Genomic DNA, 22,311 nt, shown 5'->3' on the forward strand with positions numbered 1-22,311 from the left:
GCTCTCCCCCCACGCGGCTGGAACACGGATGGTCCCCACCGAGGACCTTTTCCTTCTGGTGTTTCTTACCTACTGCTCTGACACTTTATCTCACTCAACTGCCCCGGTTCCTTTAAGTTTCCTGCTCTCCAACTCCTCGCCAGCCATTTATCACCTTTTCCCTTTCGAGTTCTCTTGCAGTAAGCAGCACTGAAAAGAAATATACAACCTTATTGTTTGCTTGTTTTCCAATACAGTGAATTTATTATATGTTGCAAAATCAGCATTCAGCTTTTTAGTGTACAAAAAAGACACTAGCTCTTAAGAAAAGATTAGGAAAGCTGAAGACTATGCTGCCTTTAAATTGTAACATTTTGGCAAAGTGAAAAGCTCTTTTGTAAACTCCAACTCCATGGCTCAATATAGTTTTATCCACAGTACAATATTACAAAGTAAAACACAGTATCAATAAGTTAAGATCATACTTAATCACCTAGAACTGGTTTCTATTAACCCAAAAAGCACAAAATTTGCCTAGCTTCGTAATCTCTAAAAAGAAAAAAAAAAAAAAAAAGAAAAAAAAAAGGCAGATTCGACTACAATTCTTTAACACAGTCCAAAAGAAAAGTGAAGCAGAAAGTTGTTGAATGCTAATTGGGTCTCACAGTTTGGATATTCATTAAATATTTTCAGTTTTTATATTCAAATTTTAGAAGTTCCAGAATATACATGTAAATGTACACAATACATCTTTGTATACAACTCTGTTTGCAAAAATATCTTATAGCAGATGTATAAAGATTGAGATCCATCTCTATCCCTCCCCCCCAGCAACAACAAAAAAAAAAAAACAACAAAAAAACAAAAAAAAAACCCAACACACCCCAAAAAACCCAGTCAAAATATTAAGGATCAGAAGGAGAAGTGTTTCCACGGAGAATTTACTCATCCTGGGTTTGTAGCTGCTGCCAGCCGAGGTTCAGGCTCCTCGTGTGCCACAGTCGGAGATGGAAGTCCCACCAAGGCCCGTGGAATTCCGCCTCGCCACGGAGAACACCAGAATCCGCACCTGCTGGCTGGCGCCGCCGCTCGCAGGTCTGGCACCAGCCGGGTTTTTGCAGTGACAAATCTCACAGTGGGTCCCAGAAAACGCAGCATCCCGGTTCCTCCGGGCAGCCCGAGTCTCCCTCCCGCGTGCCCACGGCGCCGGTGAAATCCAGCTCGGTGTGAATCCACAGCCAGGCGAGGTCTGTTGGAATCGCAGCCTTAAGCGAGGCTTGAGCTCAGACGTCGCCACCAGCCACCACCTGCTGCTTAAGGAACTCCTGCATCGACCAGGTGCCAGGCCCACACCGAGCGGGAGGAAAAAGTTTTCCAGGCAAAAGCTCCTCGCCTTGAACTCCTGTGTATTTTCCAGCTTTCCCTGAGGAGCAGGAGCGCCGGAGGCAGGCAGCGCTACACGAACGGGTGTGCCCACAAGAGAAGCAGCTCCCTAACCTCCAGTGTCTTTCTCTGGAGAGGCGGAGATGGGACCCAAGCGCTCCCCGAGCTGCTCACCCTACGGACCGCCGTGCTCCTCCGACATCGCATGGCTTCCCCTCCTCGCCTTCACCGCTCCGCTTCTCAGCGGGTTTGGCTCTCGCAGACCAGTAGGAAGCCATGGCTGGCCAGGGGCAGTCTGTGGGGCACGGCCGGAGGGCTGGGAACGTGCAGCTGGGCCACCTCCCGTCAGCCGGGGGCTTTGGTTTGAAGAACGGGATGGCAAAGTCCTGGCGAGCGCCGGGCGTCTGCGGGCAACGCGGCAGGGAGAGACACTCAAGAGCATCGCGAGTGACAACGCAAGGCAGTGGCCCTGGCCAGACGACGCAGCAAAACCAATCTAGCCAGAATGGAATTATTACTTTTTTTTTTTCCCTATTTTTTTTTCTTTTAAATACAGCACATGGACCCACTTTTTGGGGGGGGGGATTAAAATACTCCTTGTTTAAGAACTGTTTCCCTCCTTAACTCTGCCATTCCGCTCCTTCAAAGGGTGAAAGACTCTTCAGTGCAACCTCCAAGGGAAGGAGACGCCACAGGAAAGTAATCCTTTACTTTGAGATAAACGGAAGCGGGAAGAAGTCAAATCACACAGGCTGGCAGGATTAAAAGGGGAGAGAAAGAAATAGCAGAGTTAAAGGACACCTTTGTGCTTTCTGGCGTGTTTCTCACACCCTGGCCATACTCTAAAAATGTTCCCTTCAAGTCCAAAAAAAAAAAACAAAAACCACCAAACCACCACTAAAAAAAAAAAAAAAAAAACCACCAAAACAAAATCAGGAAGAAAGACTGGAGCGAGGAGCTGGCTAGATAAAGCCCCGCACTGGAAGTGACCCGCCTGGGAAAACGCTACCTTACTTCTCTCACGCTTGGGCGCCTGCTCTGAGAAGGATTTTGCTGCTGCTGCTTCTTTGGAAAGACACAAAAAAAAAAAAAAAAAAAGCCAACCAAAGAAAGCACGGCATCCCCCGCCCCCCCTAACCCCCCCTACTCTCCTCAGGGTCAAAACAGGTAATAAAAGAACTTCCCTGGGTACCTAGCCGATAAGCTTTAGTAACACTGCAGTTATAAGACAGGAAAGGTTCTGAAACACTTGGCCTAAAAGGAAAAGGGAGGCACAGTTTTAGAAAAAGATGCTCTTTTTTTTTTTTTTGCTTTCTCTTTTTTTTTGTACAAAAATAGACCAGTCTCATTAGCAATTAATAAAATTGGCTGCCTTGGTATAAAATTATAAAAGTCAAAGACAGACAGGTCTCGGTCTCCCCAGCGTTGGTCAGGGAAGGTTGATGCAGGCTGGGCTGTGCGCGCTGGAGCGGCCGCTGCAAACCTTTCTGCCCGCTGCTTCCCAACACATGAGCAGGTAAAGAAAAAATATACTGGGGGTCTTTTTTGTTTGTTTGTTTGGGTTTGTTTTGTGGTTTTTTTGTTTTGTTTTACGTAAAGGATCCACCTCTGCACTGCAGGAGGCACCCAGTGCAGATCCCCGGGCTGATCCTCATCCCCTCCTACTGCCACAACCACCTGGAGAGCGAGCACACACCGGAGATGACAAAAGCAGGAACAAACAACGAGAGCTCTGGGTACGTGGTGTATTTAACGCGGTGCCATGGAGAGCAGACAGCTTGCATATGAACAGTCGCAGGTGCCAGAGAAGGAGGTAACCTAGCAGCATTCCAGTTCCTCACCATTTGAAGGACAATTTGTAACCCAGCGGACCCGGGCCAGGGGTAATTACACTTCATGCCAAACTTTAATCCATTGAAACTACTGATTCTTAACCTTTGGGAGCTTCATTCACTTTAGGTAAGTTTTCCCTTAAGTGTCAAATGCTGGCTTCAAATAAGCAGATTAATTTTTTCCTTTTTTTTTTTTTTCTCCTTTTTTTTCTTTTTTTTTTTTTTTTCTTTTTTTTTTTTTGTTTCATTTGTTACATTCCAACATTCAGAGAGGCTAAAACTCAAGAGGACCGCGCCGGGCTCTGGGCTTGCGACCCGACTCAGGCGCGGACATGACAGATCCGGCATCGTAAGTAATCCCCAAGTTCTTCAACCACGAGGAACTAACGCCCGTCTCTGAAAGGAATCTAGTTGTATAAAAGGGAACGTAACGTCCAGGTGACTTTTTTTTTTTTGCCCTACCCAGTCCGGATTAGTGCCAGCTAAAACTGCTGTTGGTCATACTCTGCTATCAGTTTTTTAATATGAGCCAGTTTGTTGTGGAGGTATTCGCAGCGGTTCTTCTCTTGGCTGTAATTGGGGTTAGTCTGTAAAGACAAAAAAACAAAAATGCAGTGACGGAAGGTAATTCCTCAGAACTCAGCGACGCCTACGCTGAACCCAGAGGTGGCGATCGGACCTCAGAGCGTAAATACACGACCAAGGAATGAAGCTTTTCTAGCCGGAGGAGCAGATGCCCGTTTAAAATGGACCTATTCCAGTCAAACGAGGCAAAGAATAAAATCCCTTTTCGTGGACTCCCAGCTGCAGGAGCCTCAGCCCGCGGAAACGGGCGCACCGTGAGCGATGCGGAGCGGCTGGGACACAGGCCTGAGCTCCCAGCAAGTATCACCTGCCCCCTCCTTAGCACTGCGTTGTGCAAGCCTGGGAGCTGCCAAACAAAGACGAGCTTGCAACACAGAGAGAATCTCTTCAAAAGGCTCCTAAATCCCTCAGGGACAAGAGGGCTCAGGGACATATTTGTAGATTTAAAAAAACAAACCCACCCGTAGCGTACGGATGCCCCAACCTGCCTCACCCAGCTAAACCATAAATCCCCCCAGTCAACAACTGCTGTTTTGCCTATACATACAGAGACATAAAGCATTCTGCGTGCCCCACGCTCCGAAGAGCCCCGCAGGGGACCACGCACCCAAGTGGCTCCCACTAGAGACTGGTCCCGAATCCCCCCCCACATCCCAGAAGATCCCCAGACCCGGAGGATCCCGTTATCACTCGGCCCCTGCATCTGACAGACAAACTGTTATTCCCTTGATGGGATAAAGGCGCTAATTTAACACATTTCATTGTTGCGTGCCACTAAGGCAGCTGAATGCTCCCCAGGATCCGAGGAGCAGCCTCAACTCTCCGCAAAACCTCGTGGAATCAGGAAGGGATCATTTTTGGGACGAGCTCGAGCTGAACAAGGATCTGCCGTGCAGCCCCAGAGGCTGGGCTTTTCGCTTGGCAGGGGCCCATCTCTTTCAGTCACGCTGAGGGCACCACCCAAAAGCCTTTTTTTGAGGCTGACGATTTTTACTTACCTTTTTAATTTTCCGATATTCCTGTAAAATTTGATCATGGATGGTCTAAAAAGGAAAAGATTATTATTATTTTCAAAAGAGCCGACAGTCCTGCAGCAGGCAAGCATTTACTGATGGCTCAATGTACAGATTTCCTCCAAATACCGACCAAAATCTACACCCTCCATGACCTCCCCCCCCCATGAGATTTGACAGCTACGACCAGCCTCACCGATCCGTTCCTCTACTGGTGCTGGCACCAGAAGCACTGGAAGGATCAGGCCCCGTTCCCCAGCCATGAGAAGTACCTGCGACAGGCACCTGGGCTGGCAGGATCACTGACATTGCCTCCACACAGCTCAGACTAATTCTTTCCCCACAATATAAAAATAATTCAGTGAGGAATCACTGAATTTCTCCAAGAGCAGGGAAGGCTGTTTGAGGGAGGACGCAGTGCCGAGTACAATAGGTGCTCTGTAAAAATCTGTTTATTATACTCAGTGAGACTTACTTTCTCAAGATAATGAATAGTTAAAGCTCTTTTAAAAATCAGCCTGACGAGTCGAATAATGCTACATTATTAAGATCAAAGATTCCAGAGAAACAGATGACCCCGTCCTAACTCCCCTTCCAGCCCCGATACGCTGCCATATGTGCGAATATGAGTTTTCTGGCTGGGATACACTAATAGCTTCCAGCAGCTTTTGGCTAAAGACGCCAATTGTCTCACTGAGGCCTTTCCTTGTCAACAAGTCCCATGATGTGTGCTCCAGCTTGAAAACGAAAGAACACAGAGCTGTTTTAAGAACAGTCCACAAAGCTGTCAGCTGGCTGCACGTTCCGCATCCATCAGTGCTGGGCTCTGGGCAGTATGTTTTAGACACCGACCCTTCCCCACCAGCCCCGCGTACAGAGCAACTAAAACACCGAGTAGTAGCCTTGCTACTCGCAGAACTAGCTATTTAAAAGATATATTGCTGTTTCTACCTTATACTCTTCAGAGCCCTGCAAAAGTTGCTTCAGCTTGGCGTCTAACTGCGTAAACCGTCGAGTTATCCTCTCTATCCGGGCGTGCAAGTCTCTGTACTCGTTGTATTCTGCATTGAAGTCGTTTTTGTAACTCTGACGCTGCTCCGAAGAGGAAATGGCCGCGTATTTTCTGGAGGGAGAACAATTTAGTTAATCGGTTTAGTAAGTCTTCTCTCCAGAGAGCGGGAATACCGCAGTGCCAAACGCAGGATGACAAACCCACCAGGTGACTGCATGTGAAAACAAATACAGCCTCTTACGATTTGCGTTATAGTAGCACAGAGGTAACTGTCAGGATTATTGCCTTGAGTTCCGCGTAAAACAAGACAGTGTTTGCTGCCAGAATTTCCTATCTGTGCCAGATAGTGCGGAACACGCAGGTACAGCAAAGCCTGGGAGCAGCTGAGGGTGTAGGAGGACGTTCAGATAGCGCTGCTACAGCTTTTCTAACTCCTGCTGTCCCGCAGAACATGGAGTTCTGCATCTGTGCCAGACCTTGGAACAGCAGGAATACGATGCTTCTAGTGTTAAGAGTTTTTAAAGAAACGCCAAAAGCATTCAGCTATCGTTGCAAAATGCTCACAGTATGACTATGTGGCAAGCGCACGACAAGAAACCACGTCGAACAGACTGAATATCTCTCCGCTACCTTCTGAAGATTCCCAGTGTGAACTGAACACAAGAGCTCACGCTTAACAGATGCGCCTTTGAGGCCCTTTGGAAGTTATTCAGCTCAACAAAAAGCCATTAAACCAGACATTTTGCAGAAAGCCCAGCAGCCAGTCCTCTCTGACGGTAAAACTCATCTCTTTGTAGGTGATGACCCTGATTTGTCACCTTAGTCTGTCTGCAGCAGTGCCGGCTCGGTGCACGAAGACGTATAAGCTAATGTCGGTATCAAATTAAGGGAAAACTTCCACCCTGTTAAGCTAAACGCATGCTGGCCTTCAAGAACTGACTCCCTGCAAGGGGTTGGTCTAAATAAGCATTTGCACAGGACACGCTGCTCTGAGATAGGGAAGTTGTTCTCACTGGTATGAAACATGCATCCAAGAGCAAAACAGCAGCAATGGCTCTTATAATTTAAGGAGCTGTTGATCAAAACAGTCAGATCATAGAACGGTTCAGGCTGGAAGGGACATTACAGATCCCCCAGTGCCACCCCCTGCCCTGGGCAGGGACACCTCCCACCAGCCCAGGCTGCTCCAAGCCCCGTCCAGCCTGGTCTCAGTCATGCCAAAAAGACCTGGTCATGCCAAAAGGTGAGACAACAGACCTTACAGGAGTTCACAAACCTTACAGGATTTCTTTGGAGACGGAGCGAGGAGCTGTAATGTCGTCCCTCTATAGGAGGGATCAGCACATCCATTGTAAGGAAAAAACCACCCCAGCCATCCGCATTCTTCTGAATGTTAGAAATGCCAACTCGAAGCAGTTTGTGTGGTTCATACAGCCCAGCAAACCACGGTTCTGTAACCATACGAGAGCCCTATGCGTCCTCCAGTCAGCTCCAGAGACTGCTCCGGCAGAGCCAAGAGCGGATGCTTCCTCCTCCTCCATCCCTTCCCTCACAGCACAGCCACACTAGATCTGATGGCATTAAAAACCCTGGGCTGGGACGTGCCCGGGGAACACCACCCCCAGCCACGCTTCTCTATCACCCAGCTTTGTTTACAACAGGTTTGGCTTTATGCAGATTTTTGGCTTTCTGCACGGGGATTTTTGTGCTTCAGCAGACAAGTATATTGTTTAATTAACCTCAAGGGGATCTGATTAAAAAGTCAAGAGGTGAAACAACTCACATCCTAACCCAGGGGTTATAACCTCCCCATGAAGAATGTTTCACTGGTTTATGTAGATGATCTTGGCTCCGAACAGGGGAAGAATTAGCTAACCTCTCAAAATCCTTTCTTGCCCTGTCTTCCCTAACATTAAAGCAGATCACCACTTCCTCTCACAGTTTCCAACTGCAACATGGAGAAGTTTAATCCTTTCAAACCCCTCCGAGGTACGCAATGTTTCTTGAAGTAATTTAACAGTTGGTTTATAGGACAATAACCCTGAGCTGCACGAGGAGGTAAAGAACAGATCTGACACCAAGTTCAGTCTCAGGAACTACCCGCAAAGTTGGGTTCACTCCTTTCTTTTTTTTTTAAAGCCCACCTGACAAAGTTCTATCAAGTAACAATAAAAGTCCAACAAAAATCCCCAGTGCATTGCGGTTTTTAGCTTGAAACATGATCCCAAAGTGATGAAGCAACTGATAAATATACTTACAATAAATAATCTGGCATTTCTGAAGTTGATGTTGGTACACTAGAATTATTGCATGTTCCATTTAAACCTGAAAAAATAAAAACTTGTTTACAGACATTCTTAAACCTTAAAGCTCTATGCAATTAAACATCATAAACATCTGCAATATACAGCTTGTCGAATTCCAAGGGATTTCTGTTTTGCTTTGAACTGAGAGAGACAGAAGACCTACGATAACCACTCTATAATAAGGTGGTCAAAACTTGAAGGTTTCTCTAATATTTGTCCGTCAGCAAAACAGTATCAACATTAGCCAATCCACTGAGTAGCCAAAAACCTTAATTTCTTTGGTTTATAAACACTGCCCACAGGGAGGATGACACGGCTATCACCGCTGCTGAAGCGCAGAACAAATTTACGGGCCCAGACGAGCAGAGCAGAGCGCCGAGCGAGGTGCACAGTCTCTTCTCTACAGTACACGGATTCCTCCTGCTCATACTCCAGGTTCAGACTCCTACTATTAATACTCCAGACTCCTACAGGCTACAACAGAGAGGTTTATAAGGCATTCAGCTTTTTCCTCACATAGCCCTGCTGCCCCGCAGACAAACCACAGCGCGCTCTGCTCTAGGAAGCTGAAGGAACACGCGTGGAGGAAGGCTCAGCTAAGAACGTTTAAGAGTCTAAGCGAAGGGAGCCAAGACCTCAGGAGAAACGGGATTCTGAACGTGAGCCTGAGCCAGACCCCATCCTCGACCTAACTCAAGCACCACATTATTAGTTTGGCTGGAGAAAGCAGTTGGATACAGGTTTGAAAAAGGGATAATTCTCATAAACTGTGTATTATACTGAAAGCCCTAATCAGAAAGTCAACTGCACCCATGAGGAGGCAGCAAAATAAGAGGCAAGTGGAGAAGGCTGCAAAGGATTGAAATCAACCGCTTTGCAAAAGTCGTCTTTCCTCTTCTTTCCAAGTGTGTTACTTGGAGCAAGCAGCACCTGGGTTGCGCAGCTTCCCCCGGACAGGAACGTGGGAGCCCCACGCCTCGCCCATCCCCACACCGCGGCTTTACAACCCTCACCCCGGACTAACCGCACGCAGCACGAGATGCCCAAGTAATAAACACAGGCATGTAAAAACAGGAAGCTAATTCTGTCTTTTAAAAAGTAGTTTTTTCTCTGAACCTCCACAGAAAGGTTTTCCTGAGCAGAAGGGAAGAATGGCAGAAAACCCGTGTCGTTCTGAAGACCCCAGCCTCAATTCCTGCTGCAGATGTCTGCAGCCAGTTCTGCTCTCCTCCTCACCTGGCCACCAGCGCCAAGGATGCCGAGCGTGGGTAAGGAAGATCGAGCGTGGGTAAGGAAGATCGAGCGTGGGTAAGGAAGATCGAGCGTGGGTAAGGAAGATCGTGGAGGAGAAAGGCAAGAAAATAAAGTTTATTTTGCCTGTGAGTGCCACCTACTGACTGCTGAAAGGACCCCAAAGGTCCCTCTGGAACAAATCTCCCAAGAGAAACTCTGCTTCCCTGCAGTCCCCGGACCGAGGGGGCCCTTGGGAGGGCTGCCGGCCATCGGCTGCAGGCCAGAGGGGCAGGATGAGGCCCACGCTGTCCGCATGAAGCAAGGCACAGAAGGAAAAAGATCCCAAATTCAGATGCAAACTGGCTGTACGGAATCCAAGCAGCCACTGACCACATCCTGTTTATGATTACTCCCAAGCCCAGCTCGGATTCGTTACCTCGCATACATCAGCGGTGCAGCAGGAACAAAACCCGACTCCTACTAATTAACAAAGAGCCAGTCATTAAACTGTTTTGAAAGCAGAGCAGAAAAGGTGATAAAAGGTCAGCAACTTCATGAAGAAAGAATTCAGGGTATTTTGGTATTTATAAGAACCACTGACAAAAACTTACATCTAGAGAAAGAACGTGTCTATATCTATCCGCTGCCATTCGAGACAGATGGGGAAGAGTAACAACAGTCACAGAAAGAACTACAATAGTTAAGATCAAAGTAGAAGTAGTATCTGAAGAGCGTGGTTCTGCAGTGCCACACAGTGAGCAGAACTATGGACTGCCCTCAAAAATCACTGCTAGCCATCAAAATGCATTTCATCGGTGTTACAAAGACTGTGCAGAAGGTGAGAACTTGCATCATGTTAACCTCAATGCCCCGTGAATTCTCAGGAATTCAACAAATCCCTTTCCAGGAATTCAACCTATCAGTTTTTCGCGTTACTGTCCCTTTTGAGCCTAAACTGGGTGATTTTCATGCACCCAGCGTGAAGAGGAACTTAAGTGTCAGAGCGTAGTAACGGGGCAAAGGAACACAAGAGGGATCCAGGAAGAGATGCAGCAGCAGCTCAGGGCTGCAGCATCCCCAGGGGCTGCAGGGGATGCCCAGCGCTGCCCAGCGCTTGTAAGAAAGTCTAATGAGACCGCAGAAACGAGGAAAGCTGCAGGCCTGGCAAGGGGACGGATGGGATTAATCCACACGTATTCTCCGCCCTAACTCCTCAGAGTACGTAGAACTGACTTGGAAACACACCGGTTTGATGGAAAACATTTTCATCACATCTCCGTGGGTAACATTCACTGTTGTGTTAACCCCGAATAAAGAAATTCGGAGTAACAGAGGGATACAACAAGGAAGCTCTTTCAGCCTGACAGAGCTGGTTGTACACGGCTCTAACCACATTTATCACAAGACTTATCTGCCACTTCTTTTGTATCCAATATTAAAAGCTTTTGTGACTAACTTTTCATTACCGAGTTAAAAATCAATACAACAGCCATCACAATCCCAAACCCGTGCAGAAGAGCCATAAGTAATCAAGCAGCACTGCTTCTCCCAACACATCTTGATGTCTGCCTTTCATCCCCGTATATTAATACGACTTTTAATTTAACAAGGAGAAACATGACACGCTCTGAGGCAGTTCCAAGCAGCACGAAAGGTTAAACAGGAAAAACCTGATATCCTCTTTTGAGAGGAAGCGCATTTGTTGATTTGTAGGTAGGGAGAGCGATATTATTTCGTTAACCGCAGAGCCGCGGCAAGCGGACACGCCATCTCTTTCCTCAAATGGATTTAGAGCAGAAATCATACGCAGCCGACACCAACATTACCTTAGCACAAGGCGTAAGGAGGACGTCGGGGACCATACGTACCTGTGACCTGTTCCTGGGGAACACTAACTAAGTCAGCATTTTTTATTACTTCACAGTCCTGCTTCTCCTCTTTGCATTTCTCTTCATTTTTCTTCTCCTTTCTCTCCTTTTCCTTGTCTTTGTGCTTTTTGGATTTTTTCTTGGTTTTTACATACGAGCTGCAATTGTGCTTGCTCGTTTGGGGACAGTCTGTCGGCAAAGGATGAGTCAGTCTGTCAGCCGTCTCCGGGTTCTCACAGTCTCTGCCGTTGTGAGTCAGGTCGTTGCTGACATCCGAAAGGGGATCGTGAGGCCTGGGCAGCTCCAGCACCGGGAGGCTGGAGCTGGAGCTCACCGACTCCGGGAGAGCCGGCGGCAGGGCAGGGGCTGGGGTCGGGGCGTCCTTCCCGTTGGAGGAATTCAATTTCCCGTTGAAAGTGGGCTGAGTTCTGTGAGCCAAATGCGAGATCCTGGGCTTTTTGTTGGCCAGGGGATCGATAAACTCCAGGGGTTGGGATCGTTTCTAGGGAGGAAAAAGGAAAAAAAAAAAAATCTTGAAGTCTTTGAGGCCAGAATTTTGGCTGCTGTTACCACTAGGTGGTGGTGCAATACCAGAAAACAGGAGAATATCCCCAGAAAAAGAGCTCTGCTGTCACTGAGAGCTGCCAGCAAGCGTCCCAGCTCAGAGGCTGGTCCTGGGCACAGGCTCCAGGACCGCCAGGTCCTACAGAAGCTGATCCATCCCAAGCCCCATCCTGACAATCCCGACAGCTCTGGAGCCCACGGCTCAGTGGGAGAGCTTGGAGAAACCCACCATCACATCAGCAATTATTGATCTCCTGCACCATCCATACCATGGCCACGCAACCCAGCCTGCTCTCGGCGCATCTTAATCCAAATCCAGCCCTCTAGAAATAAAAGCCTGTCCTTCCCCCCGTCCCACTCACACCGCAGAGAGCGGGAACCACCATTAAAAACATCTGACACCTCTTCTGGCGGTGGCACGACATTTAGAGCACCTCAAAGTCCCTGCGAAGGAAAGACGTGCTCAGATCTCTGGAGCAGGGAGGGATTCACAAGTTCTGCATTTTATTCCCTACCGATTTTACCAACGCTGCGGTCAGCAGCTTCACCCTCGCAATACCTCCCCTTCCTCTTCTCGAGAAAGAGGCATTTCCCGGAAGAGGTGACAAAGTGTCAACTGCCAAGTTCTCAGAATTTAAGGTGAAACAGGACATTTGCAGCAGTTTTAAAAGCCACGTCCCATGGGCCAACATAACCTGAGTATCCCTTTTTTTAAATAAGGAGCGATGGTTCCCAAGTGTCCCCAACCAGCCCTACCTGGGCAGCGTCAGGCAGGGCGCAGAGAAGCTCCGTGTGCCCACACCTCCCAGTACGCAGCTGCCCCCAGGCTGGGGGTTGGCCTGGGGAAGCCGCAGCCTGGAAGAACCCATCCGTCAGGCAGCAGAAGGAAGAGCTCAACGCAGAGCCACAACTATGGCTGTCGGGCTCAGTCCAGCCCCAAATTACCTTGGAGAGCCATCAGCGCAGCGGCGTGCGCCTGCCTGGGCCGCAGAAACGCAGGAGGAGAGATTATTTAGTGCCCAGAGGAAAACAAGTGATAGTTCTGGTTATTTCTTTTGGATATTTTATTGTTTTCTTTATGTCTCAGGCAGGACTGCAATGTGTTTGCAAACGGAAATTTTGTTCCGTCGCAGAAAGGCAGCTGCTTTGTCACGGAGCCACCAATTCACTCCTTTTCCCCGAGTTGTTATTTCTCTTTGCTAATGCCAGGGGTCTCAAGGACACCGCTCGGTGGCAGGAATCCCTCCCACCTGCCAAGGTAATTAGGAAGAGGAGCTGCTCCCGCTGCCACAGAGCTCAAGGGGCAAGGCCAGCACGTCCAACCGGCTTTGCAACATCCCAGCAGAACCCGCGCAGTGTCCATCTCCCCAGAGCAGGGGCCGCTCTAACTACAGGTCTCAGAACAGGCGACATTTTTAAAGACTGCCACCTTTTACTCTCCTTTCTCTAAAGCCACCACACACCAGCTTCACCGACCCTACCTCTTTGGTTCGAGGTGCTCCACGCACGCGATACCTGCTCTGCCACGCTTCCTTGGAATTACCAGACCGAGCTTTTCCTTCGCCTTCGTTCCACAACTGAACTTTCCCAAGATATTTTGCATTCCAGACTACCAAATCCCAGTCCTCTGCTGGGGCTGCAACCATTAGCAGGCATCCCTTCTCTAAATAGAAACTACAGCTATAGAATATCAAAAAAAAATGACTGCTTACAAGAAAAAGCCGTCTGTGGTTTGCTGTCTGACACTGGCCATGTTAGAAGCACCGCTGGCAGCACTTACACTCTGTGTTTGGTTGCCCCTATTTCACCAGCGCTTTCTAGATCCAAACCAACCAACCACCCAAAGTTTTGACTGGGTCATCTCAAGAGACCAGAAACATCCCCTACAGACCTTTGTGTCTTTCAGAATATGCACAGCCAGAAGCAAGATGAGTTTTCAACCTACATTTTTTTCACACTCAGGTTAAGAAAAACACAAGACCAGCCTCTTCACAGCATCGTGTCTTTCCAAGCAAACTCCAACCAAGGGGATCATTCTTTATTCACCAGGAACGTGCCCACAGCAGAGCAGGAGAGGATTTGGAATTTAGCTACCTGGCAAACAAGTTGCACAGTTCTTGTTCTCAATAAAGCGCTGCCTCCCTCTCACTGCCAGAAAGCACATAATTTCTTTACCTGCTAATATTCTTTGCCACTAATCCTCAGTGCGTCTGTCCAGACAAGTAGGCATTACACATTCCATTGGCAGGAGGAGAATAAATACTCAACTTGTCTGGGCTGACCCACAGCTGAGAAGGGAAGCCGGGATTTCACAATGCTTGCAAGAAATGCCTGCACTAAGAGATACTGGGAAGAGCAGGGACAAGCTCTGCTTAACACACAAGCAAATGCAGCTCCTTCACAGTTTATTATCATGGGAAAAAGAAAACAGTCAAAATGTACTTTTCACAGCTCCATGCGCTGGCATCTCAACAAATCAAAGAGCAGACCAACCTGCCCCTGATCTGTCACGGCCATTAGGTTGCAAAAGGTCAAGGTTTTTAATAACTCAACTGTGTTTGGGAGCTACTTATTACTGCTTCGTTCCAGTCAATTATCAGTAATGAGTAAAACACAGGCTCATTCTCCCAGGAACTCCAAGAGGGATGTAGGCACTGGGAAAAAAATGTGGCCCTTAAACCTAAACCTGAGACACACTCTCAGGGATGCTCCCCATAGGCTGTCACCGAACCACATCCAGAGGAGAAACAGATGCTGAGGAAGCCCAGAATTAGACTCTAACTTAATAAAATAAAAAAAACCAAAACACCACCAACCCAACAACCTATTGACCTACCAGCCTCCAGCAGCAGGTGATTACAGGGTGCAGACAGGCTGAGCAGCTCAGCCGGGACCTACATCCAGCGCCCAGCTCCACCGAGAGCAGAGGGAGCCAGCGGCTTGCTCTGGGCACCCCTGGAGAGGGAGCACCTACCTGAGGAGGAGAGCTGGAGTTCACGTTGTCTTTCGGTGGACTCAGGGAAGGCGCTTCTCCTTGAAAACCGCTGCTGTTCTGTGGCTGACAGAGTTTCCTGAAAAACAGAATTTAGGGCCGTTCAAATCCCGCGCTTGAGAAGCCAACAGAGGGCATTTCTGCCTGCAGAGCGACGAGCCTTTCTGCGGGCTCAAATTCTCACTGCTTGAAGATGCCACGAAAGCAGCTCGTTCAAGCACTTACAGTTTCAATCGCGGACAAAATCTAGGAAGAAGAAACTACTACAAGGTAATATCAATCTACAACATACGGTAATTGCCTATCTCTTTCTTGCCTTCCCGTGATTTTTGTAATTCTCTGTGAACGGAGGTAACAGCCTGGCCTGCTGCTGCCGTGGCAGGGAGGGAGGAGGCAGGCAGAGCTGTCAGACACACGAGAGGATTCCCTACCGAGGATGGAGCTTATTTCCTGACAGTTTTATCTCTTTTCCCTTGAACCGGTGACATAAATATTACAACAAATGAATTGTGACCTTAGAAAAATGATCCTTATACAGATCAGTAAAAACTGACATTGAGCTTTAAAGCGCACAGGAGATACCTATTCTTGCTACCGATTGAAGTGCAGCTCAATAACCAAGACAGTATTTAAACTAATTTCCACTGAGTTTGTCTCACCCAGTTAAAATTGTCTTCACAAGAAAATTCAGAAAGCGAGCACGCTCTGAAAAGCGGTCAAAACTCAAGTTCAGGTACTGGAGAGTAAGTTCTCCCCCTCATTAGCACCGTTAAAACAACATTTTACGGGAACAGCAGTCCTCTTTCAGAAGCAAGTCCCTCTGGGTCCATGAAAAGCAGGATTATAACAGGAACTGTTATGGTATTATTGGTCCACCAGGATGTACATTTAGGGCTTCAAAATAATACTTTTAAGTTGCATCATGCAAAATAGCGCTACTCTGGTCTGTATTTACGGTATTCGACAAACAACAGAAACCTCTTGTCGCAAAAGAAGTACAATGCGAGTCATTCTGATCACGTCAGGGCGTTAATTCTCATTCACGCTGGGGATCTCCACTCCCCAGAGCCCACGGGGCTCTCTCCATCTCCGAGTGAAGTTTCCCAGCTTTGCCCTACTCTCCTGCCACCAGCCGGATCGCCCCTGCACTAATCACCCAGGAAAAACCACGGTTGCATCAAGCTGCAGCTGTCAAGCTGGAAAAAAAGATTTCAAGGTTAAAGGTTTTAATAAACTAGCTCTGCAGTCATTTTGTCACCAGCTGTACAGCCTGAAAAACCAACCTCTAAGTTCTTCCACAGGAGACTATCATCAGCTTTGAAGCACACACACATTTTCCAAACGTTGGGAAGATTATTTCAGAGAGAGCGCCCATGACTTTTCCAAAATTCTCTTTTAACCTGAGCTCGAACCCTCGGCCGTATCGCAGCAACATTCAGACGCCTGCAGCTTCACCGCCGTTCTGGCTTCAGCTGCCGCTTTGTTTAATTTTATTTAGAACAATCTCAACAGCCACCCATCAACTCAAGAAAAGTGCTCGGAGACTGAAAACAGGAAGGGGAGCAGCGATATTCCATAAACGCCGCAGCGAAAGTAGCTTTTTGGATGCCGTTTGACTAGACCGAGCAACCTTGCCACATCTCCTAACGCGTTAATTAGGGATTTAAAATGAGTGAATGAAAGACGACGACTTTCAATTCAGCGGCTCTTGCAACAGCAGAAAAACATTTCACTACAATGGTGGAAGGAGGATGGAAAACACAAACAACAGGAGGCAAAAGGTGCTAGTCTAACACCGGCATCGTTAGATACAGTTTCAATATTTGCAGATGTGCTAATTATTGCAGCTGATGCACCAGCGAGTGGCAACCAGACTGGTAAACCAGGAGGACACTGAACAATTGGCTGGATGTGGGCAACCAGGCGACCACCGCAGCAGCTACGTGAAGTCCGACCTCTGGTGCCTGTGCCCTTTTTCTGAATGTTTTTCTACTGTCTTCCCCCCTACATGTTTTTTCCATTTTGCAGCCTCGTTACCTGCATTGGCTGAGCGGGTCTTTGTTTGTACAGTTGAATACATCCTTTCCAAGCTCTATTTTTAGACCTTCGCATAACTGAATGCCACAATTCTAGAAAAAGCGGTAAACATTGCTTTCTGCAGGGAGAAATTAACTTTTTTGAAAGCCATAAAGACTGCATGGCAGTTGTATTTTTCCATTTAATTATCATTCAACATCAAGGCCATTTAAACCAGTTTGATTTCTCTTCAGCATGCCAAAGCACTTTAAGTTTCTGTTGGTTTAACAAAGTCTCATCTCCAAGCCAACCGTGCTTTCAAATCATGGAAACTGTTCAAACAGAGCACGGTCTACTTAATCTTAACCAAAAGTGCCACGAAATAAATCTCAAAAACAACTTGAGGAAAATCTCTTATCTGCATTACAAAATCTGTACCAAGTCAGTACAGACACACTGAAAACCCAGAGAGGGAAACACAAACGCTCAGAGCAGGATTTTCCTCTAGAAACCCGGGAGATACGGCCTCTTTCCCTGCCGCCTGCCAGCCAAGAGCTCCCAAGCTTGGGAGGAAAAATTATCTGTAAAGGGGAGGAAGAAGGAAAAAAAAAAAAAAATCTTTTGGAACTGATGAGACCAAGCCATCATCTCAACTAACTCCACTACGGGCTATTTTCAGGAAGGAACATGAGGACAGGTATCCCTTGGACAGCGAGGATTACGCTGTACAGGCAGAACCACACGTGTTTTAGGGGACTTATCTCTACAGAACTGCCTCGTGCTTTTTCGCGCATCCTTTCCTCCAATCCTGCAGGGCGACCGCGACACTAACAGAATTTGCAAGACGAGAAAAAGCCAGTAAACAAACATCCAGGTAGCACTGCAGAAACGAAGCGGCAAAGTCTCCAAAGCAAACGGCTCAAGAGGAACGGGGACATCCAGAGGCACAGGGCACAGAAGCGGCTCTGCAGGACAGCCTGGGGACGTGGTAATTCTCTCCCTGCCGTGAACAAACACGGCAGTCTGCACAGGAAGCCGTGTACAAGGAGATATGGAAAAAGGAAAGGAGAGTTTCAATGGAGAGTTGAGCCAGACACATTTGCCTTAATCCATTCATCTCCCAGGATTTTAAACCACCGTTAACTTTTTAACTGTAACAGCTTCTGTTCCCCATCCAGGTTTTCCCCCGGCTTTTAGTATAATGATTTAAAGGCAGCCCAGGACCATCTGAAGAGCGCGTCCACTTTGGCGTTCAAGTTTAGTAACTTCTACAGCTGCCTGGATGAGAAACAGATTTACTTTATGTTAAAATAAGTCAAACGCTCAACTTACCGTCGTTCTACTGACTTGTTACCCCGATCTATAGCTACTGACCTGGCCCAGTATTTTCAAGCTCCGGCCGATATTACAGAGAAGATGGGATAATTACCGAACAAGTATCCTCTTCAGCAACTGCTGATCTCCTTCTGAGTAGCCAGGCCAGTCCTTCTGCACTTCTTTGTACACGCAATCCTTCAGCGTGAAAGTGCTGTCCTTGGCACTCAGATTTGCCACCTGAAATAAAAGTATTTTGCAAAAAAAAAATAACAAAACCAAAAACAAAACACCTGTTAGGGTTTAATTTTCTCACTCACTCTAAGAAGAGAGATCTAAGATGCAGGCAAAACTCTCAGCAGACTTAGCAGCAGTTGGTAGTGTCAGAGAACAAGCAGAGACTTTATACTTCATTTCCTAATTATTTAGGTTATTTAATCAAAGAGTGCCTTTCCTTTTGCCTTATCATTGCACCAGTTTATTACGAGTTTCCAAAGTATATCAAATTTACTGGGAAACAAGTCATATCTGAGCAGATTGTGCAGCTTGGACAGTCTGGAGCGGCACACCACCAGCTTATGGAAATGCCTGGAAACGACCCCTCGTTGGAAGGGGCAGTTCACTTATCACGCCTGCCCGATGGCCAAAGCGGAGCAGTTCATCAGCTGATAGAGGGACTCCTGCGGCGATAGCTTAGTTAACTACTGCCAAAGATAATTCCTCATGAATAAGCCACTACAAGAGGGGACAGAAAGCCACTTTCCCAAGGAGCAGCGAAGGGAACGCCTTGCAGATACACCGCACTGTGGAGCTGGCAGATTACAGCGCGCGCTTCTGCGCATCGGGGAAATCTGCTGGATTTCACAGAGAACTTTTCCGAGGAATACTTCAGGGCAAGAACAAAACCTGTGATCACCAGCTTATAGCCCAGGGGTTTGCAATAAAGTGTTGCACCTAAATCGTGCGCTGCAGGTCGCTCGGGACACTTGGGTGAGCAGCTTTGGGACATTTTATCCGATTCTATCCTGTGTAGTTTCCCCACAAAACTCTGCCTGGTGCCTACACGGATAGGAAACACCGCTGGAAGCGGCAGAATCGTATTAGAATGGAAACAACTTGTTGAAAGTTTTCCCACTTTAATCAGTCTTTCCACAGCCCGACTGAAAGTTTAACTTCTTGCTGCTGCTTGCAGATCCGAAAAATACAATGTTAGCACAAACCAAGAAGCCCCCAGTTAAGTTTTCACAGGTCCTATACTATCTTGGTGAGCCCTTCTTCGGGGAGCGTAAAGCACTGCAAGTTAGAAAGAAAACACAGCCTTAAATTCGTCTTTATAAAAGGGATGGGGAGGCAGAGGTGCCAAATGCTGTGCCCACAGCCGGGCTGATCAACAGGCAAAGCCAGGAGCCGCGTCCCAAATTCACTGCTTTGGCCACTCCGTTTGACGAGTGCGTTACACTGGAAACTGGAAGATGCTTTTATTCAGGCAGCAGAGATTTTGCGCATCTGTTTAGGGATTAGTGTCCTCCATCACTCGCTCCGTTCAGGCAGAAGAGCCTCAGGACAGCAAGTGAAGGAGCGGGAAGTCTAACTGAAGATGCTGTTAATTCTTCTGCTTTTGCTTTAGGGAGACTATGACCTAGTATTAAAAATCTACGAATTTAAAAGCAAAAAAAGCTGCAGAACTAACCCAGCAAGGCTGTCCTGATAACCAAAAAAATAAAAAGCAGAGTTATCAGTTTACATGACAAACGCTTTGTTTTTCCTTTCAGTTCTGTCAGCTTTCCAAAGTCCTGAGCCAAAACACAAGTAGAATTTGAGCTGCGTTTTACATTTAGATATCCCAGTAAACATGCCCAAGAGACAAAAGCAAAGCCAGGTTCTTTTTCAAAAAAAAAAAAAAAAAAAAAAAAAAGAAAAAACCCCAAACAAAAAACCCTCCGAGAATGTCTCCGGTTACTGCCTCTTTCTACAACAGGAGACATGCCACCCGGCAAGGCTTGGAGCCCAGGCAGGAGAACAGCTCGGATTTTCTCTGCGCGGAGGCGGAGAGCTGCTCCCTCCGTGTTTTGCTGGCGTGGGACTCCGCAAGCTCCACCCCGGCTCTCCCAAAAATAGAAACCTTGCAAAATGAGGCAAAAAGGCCAGCAGGAACACAGAGTCCTGCGAGAGATGCAGGAGCACAATGAAACCCACACCTAGACGTATTTAGACACGTAGCTTTAACGCAGCCTGTAATTTTTAGCTTATCTGTGTCTCCTTGTGGACGGGAGCCCTGGCAGTGCTGAGAGGAGATTAACTTTACGAGCAATATATTTACAGCCAAATCAGCATTTGGCCCAATCAGGCCGATGCTGCCGACACTACCGCTTGCCTGCCAGGGGTTTGCGAGAGCATCAATAAAAGGTGATTATCAGAAACGGCATTTCTAGTATTAAGGCTATTTATAGCCTTCAAAAGGGTGCTCAAAAGAATTCTAGCACCGCTGGAAAATTAAGGGCTACGGGATTAAAATCTAAGGAAGGAGCAAGTTGTGCCAGCAATAACTCCATTTTCAGTATGACCTGCCCTGTGCCCTTGGACAAATTAACTCCTCACTGTCTCAATTCTTTTAGGCTATGGAAAGGAGTAAAAAAAATAATCCAATACAGAAGAGGGCAGCTGCAGCGCTTAAATAAACACCCATGATGTGCTTTGCACTGCGAAAGCAATAAAGGTATTTACTGCAATTCCTAAAATGGCACCTTCAACATGGCTCGAAGTGTAAAGAACTGATTCAGCTCGGAGACAGCTTTCACACTTGACGTACAAATAATACGCTTCGCGAGGAGCTGCGTGATCTTCACGCTCAACAGCTGCACTAAGCAGGAAAGGCATGGGGCTGAGCAACAGAGGAAAGCTTAGTGGAGAGGGACGTATTTTTCCTTCATCTAGGAAACGTTACATGTGTGAATACAAAACATGTTCCTTTACGTCCACATTAATAAAAATATATAGATTTACAGGTGATAACAATTCAAACAGCCGTAGATGCTCTGTTAGGTAATTCTCCCCACGGCCAACCGAAAGTGTTCCTCTTACAGGGACCGATCTGGTGAAGCGAAGTCATACAGCTTGGCTGCAGACACCTGAACCGAGGCCTATACACCAGAGGTTTCTGCTGTCTCCAGCAAAACAGCCCTGTGAATGGTGACCTCCTGTCGGACACGGCCTTTAGAGAACGGTCAGCTGCAGCTCTGCGGTACGCGGGTTACACTCAGACCGATACAGCAGGCACTACCCTTCGGAGAAGACATTTCCCTTTACCTAAACCGTTGCCCTCATCAGAGTACAAACCTGTTGCAGAAGGTTGTCCAGCAAATCCTTGTCCTGCTGAGAAAGTCCATCCTTCTGCAATCTGAGAATTAGTTCAGGTTTCTTATAAGGCTTTAGTGCCAGTAAGTGCACAACCCTGTCTTTGAAGGGTCTCTGAGAAATCGCACTATTGCCTCTCTTTATTGCACTGGCAAGGTTGACTGGCGTTGGACGCTTCCTGGAGGGAACAGCATCGGAAGCTCCTGGTGCAGGTTTACGCACCTGAACCTTTTTGCCTAAAATGAGATGAGAATAGTAAACTGCAGCAGTCACCTTGCAAAGGCCAGGGGTCTGTCAACATGTATGTGGAGCTCATTCCACCAGCTGAAGTGCCAGAAGATGACAATGAAGGACACACACAAGCAGCACACCCCATCCGCTCCGATACGCTGCCGGAACGAGTATCCCATGAGTTTTATGATTCATGACAAGCTTGTAACAAGTAAACAGCAACACCAAGCTCTGGAAACCTGAGTATTATTGGCCACAAGCGTACATAAAGCTCTCTTTGTTTGCCAGCTTTTCATTTATCCCAAGTGCATGGATCCCCACGGCTAATCTAACCATTTTTTCCCCTCCCTATGAGAAGAAAATTCTGCATTATTATGTAGAAGAGTCGAAATATGGAGTGGAAAGACCAGAACTGGTCAACGAGCGGCTCCCTGCTGCTGATCTCAGCAAAAACGCTACTCCAGCAGATGTTTCTGCTTTTAGAACAATAGGAACTTTATGGGGCTGGGTCCACCTCCCTTCCCCCCGCCAAACGCAGCCACATGAATGGGGTCTAACACGGATCCATCAGCCTATTCATTAGCGTGCTGCCTATTCTCACCCAATAACCCCTTCTGCATTGCAATAAC

At 47.4% G+C, this 22,311-nt stretch overlaps 1 protein-coding gene across 1 annotated transcript in view; it reads right to left on the reverse strand.

Moving 5' to 3' along the window:
* Positions 1–3,093: 3,093 nt before the first annotated feature.
* Positions 3,094–22,311, reverse strand: part of ELL (elongation factor for RNA polymerase II) — a 53,758-nt gene continuing 34,540 nt past the window's right edge. Inside the window, exons 5-12 of the mRNA XM_063357723.1 lie at positions 21,434–21,687; positions 18,213–18,337; positions 14,750–14,846; positions 11,212–11,713; positions 8,063–8,129; positions 5,744–5,915; positions 4,778–4,822; positions 3,094–3,781 (exon numbers count right to left, since the gene is read on the reverse strand). Of these exons, the coding sequence (XP_063213793.1) occupies positions 3,677–3,781; positions 4,778–4,822; positions 5,744–5,915; positions 8,063–8,129; positions 11,212–11,713; positions 14,750–14,846; positions 18,213–18,337; positions 21,434–21,687 (1,367 nt within the window). The 3' untranslated portion in view covers positions 3,094–3,676. The remainder of the gene's footprint in view (positions 3,782–4,777; positions 4,823–5,743; positions 5,916–8,062; positions 8,130–11,211; positions 11,714–14,749; positions 14,847–18,212; positions 18,338–21,433; positions 21,688–22,311) is intronic.

The sequence above is a fragment of the Chroicocephalus ridibundus genome, chromosome 22, assembly GCF_963924245.1.
Source record: "Chroicocephalus ridibundus chromosome 22, bChrRid1.1, whole genome shotgun sequence".
In the NCBI taxonomy this organism is placed as follows: domain Eukaryota; kingdom Metazoa; phylum Chordata; class Aves; order Charadriiformes; family Laridae; genus Chroicocephalus; species Chroicocephalus ridibundus.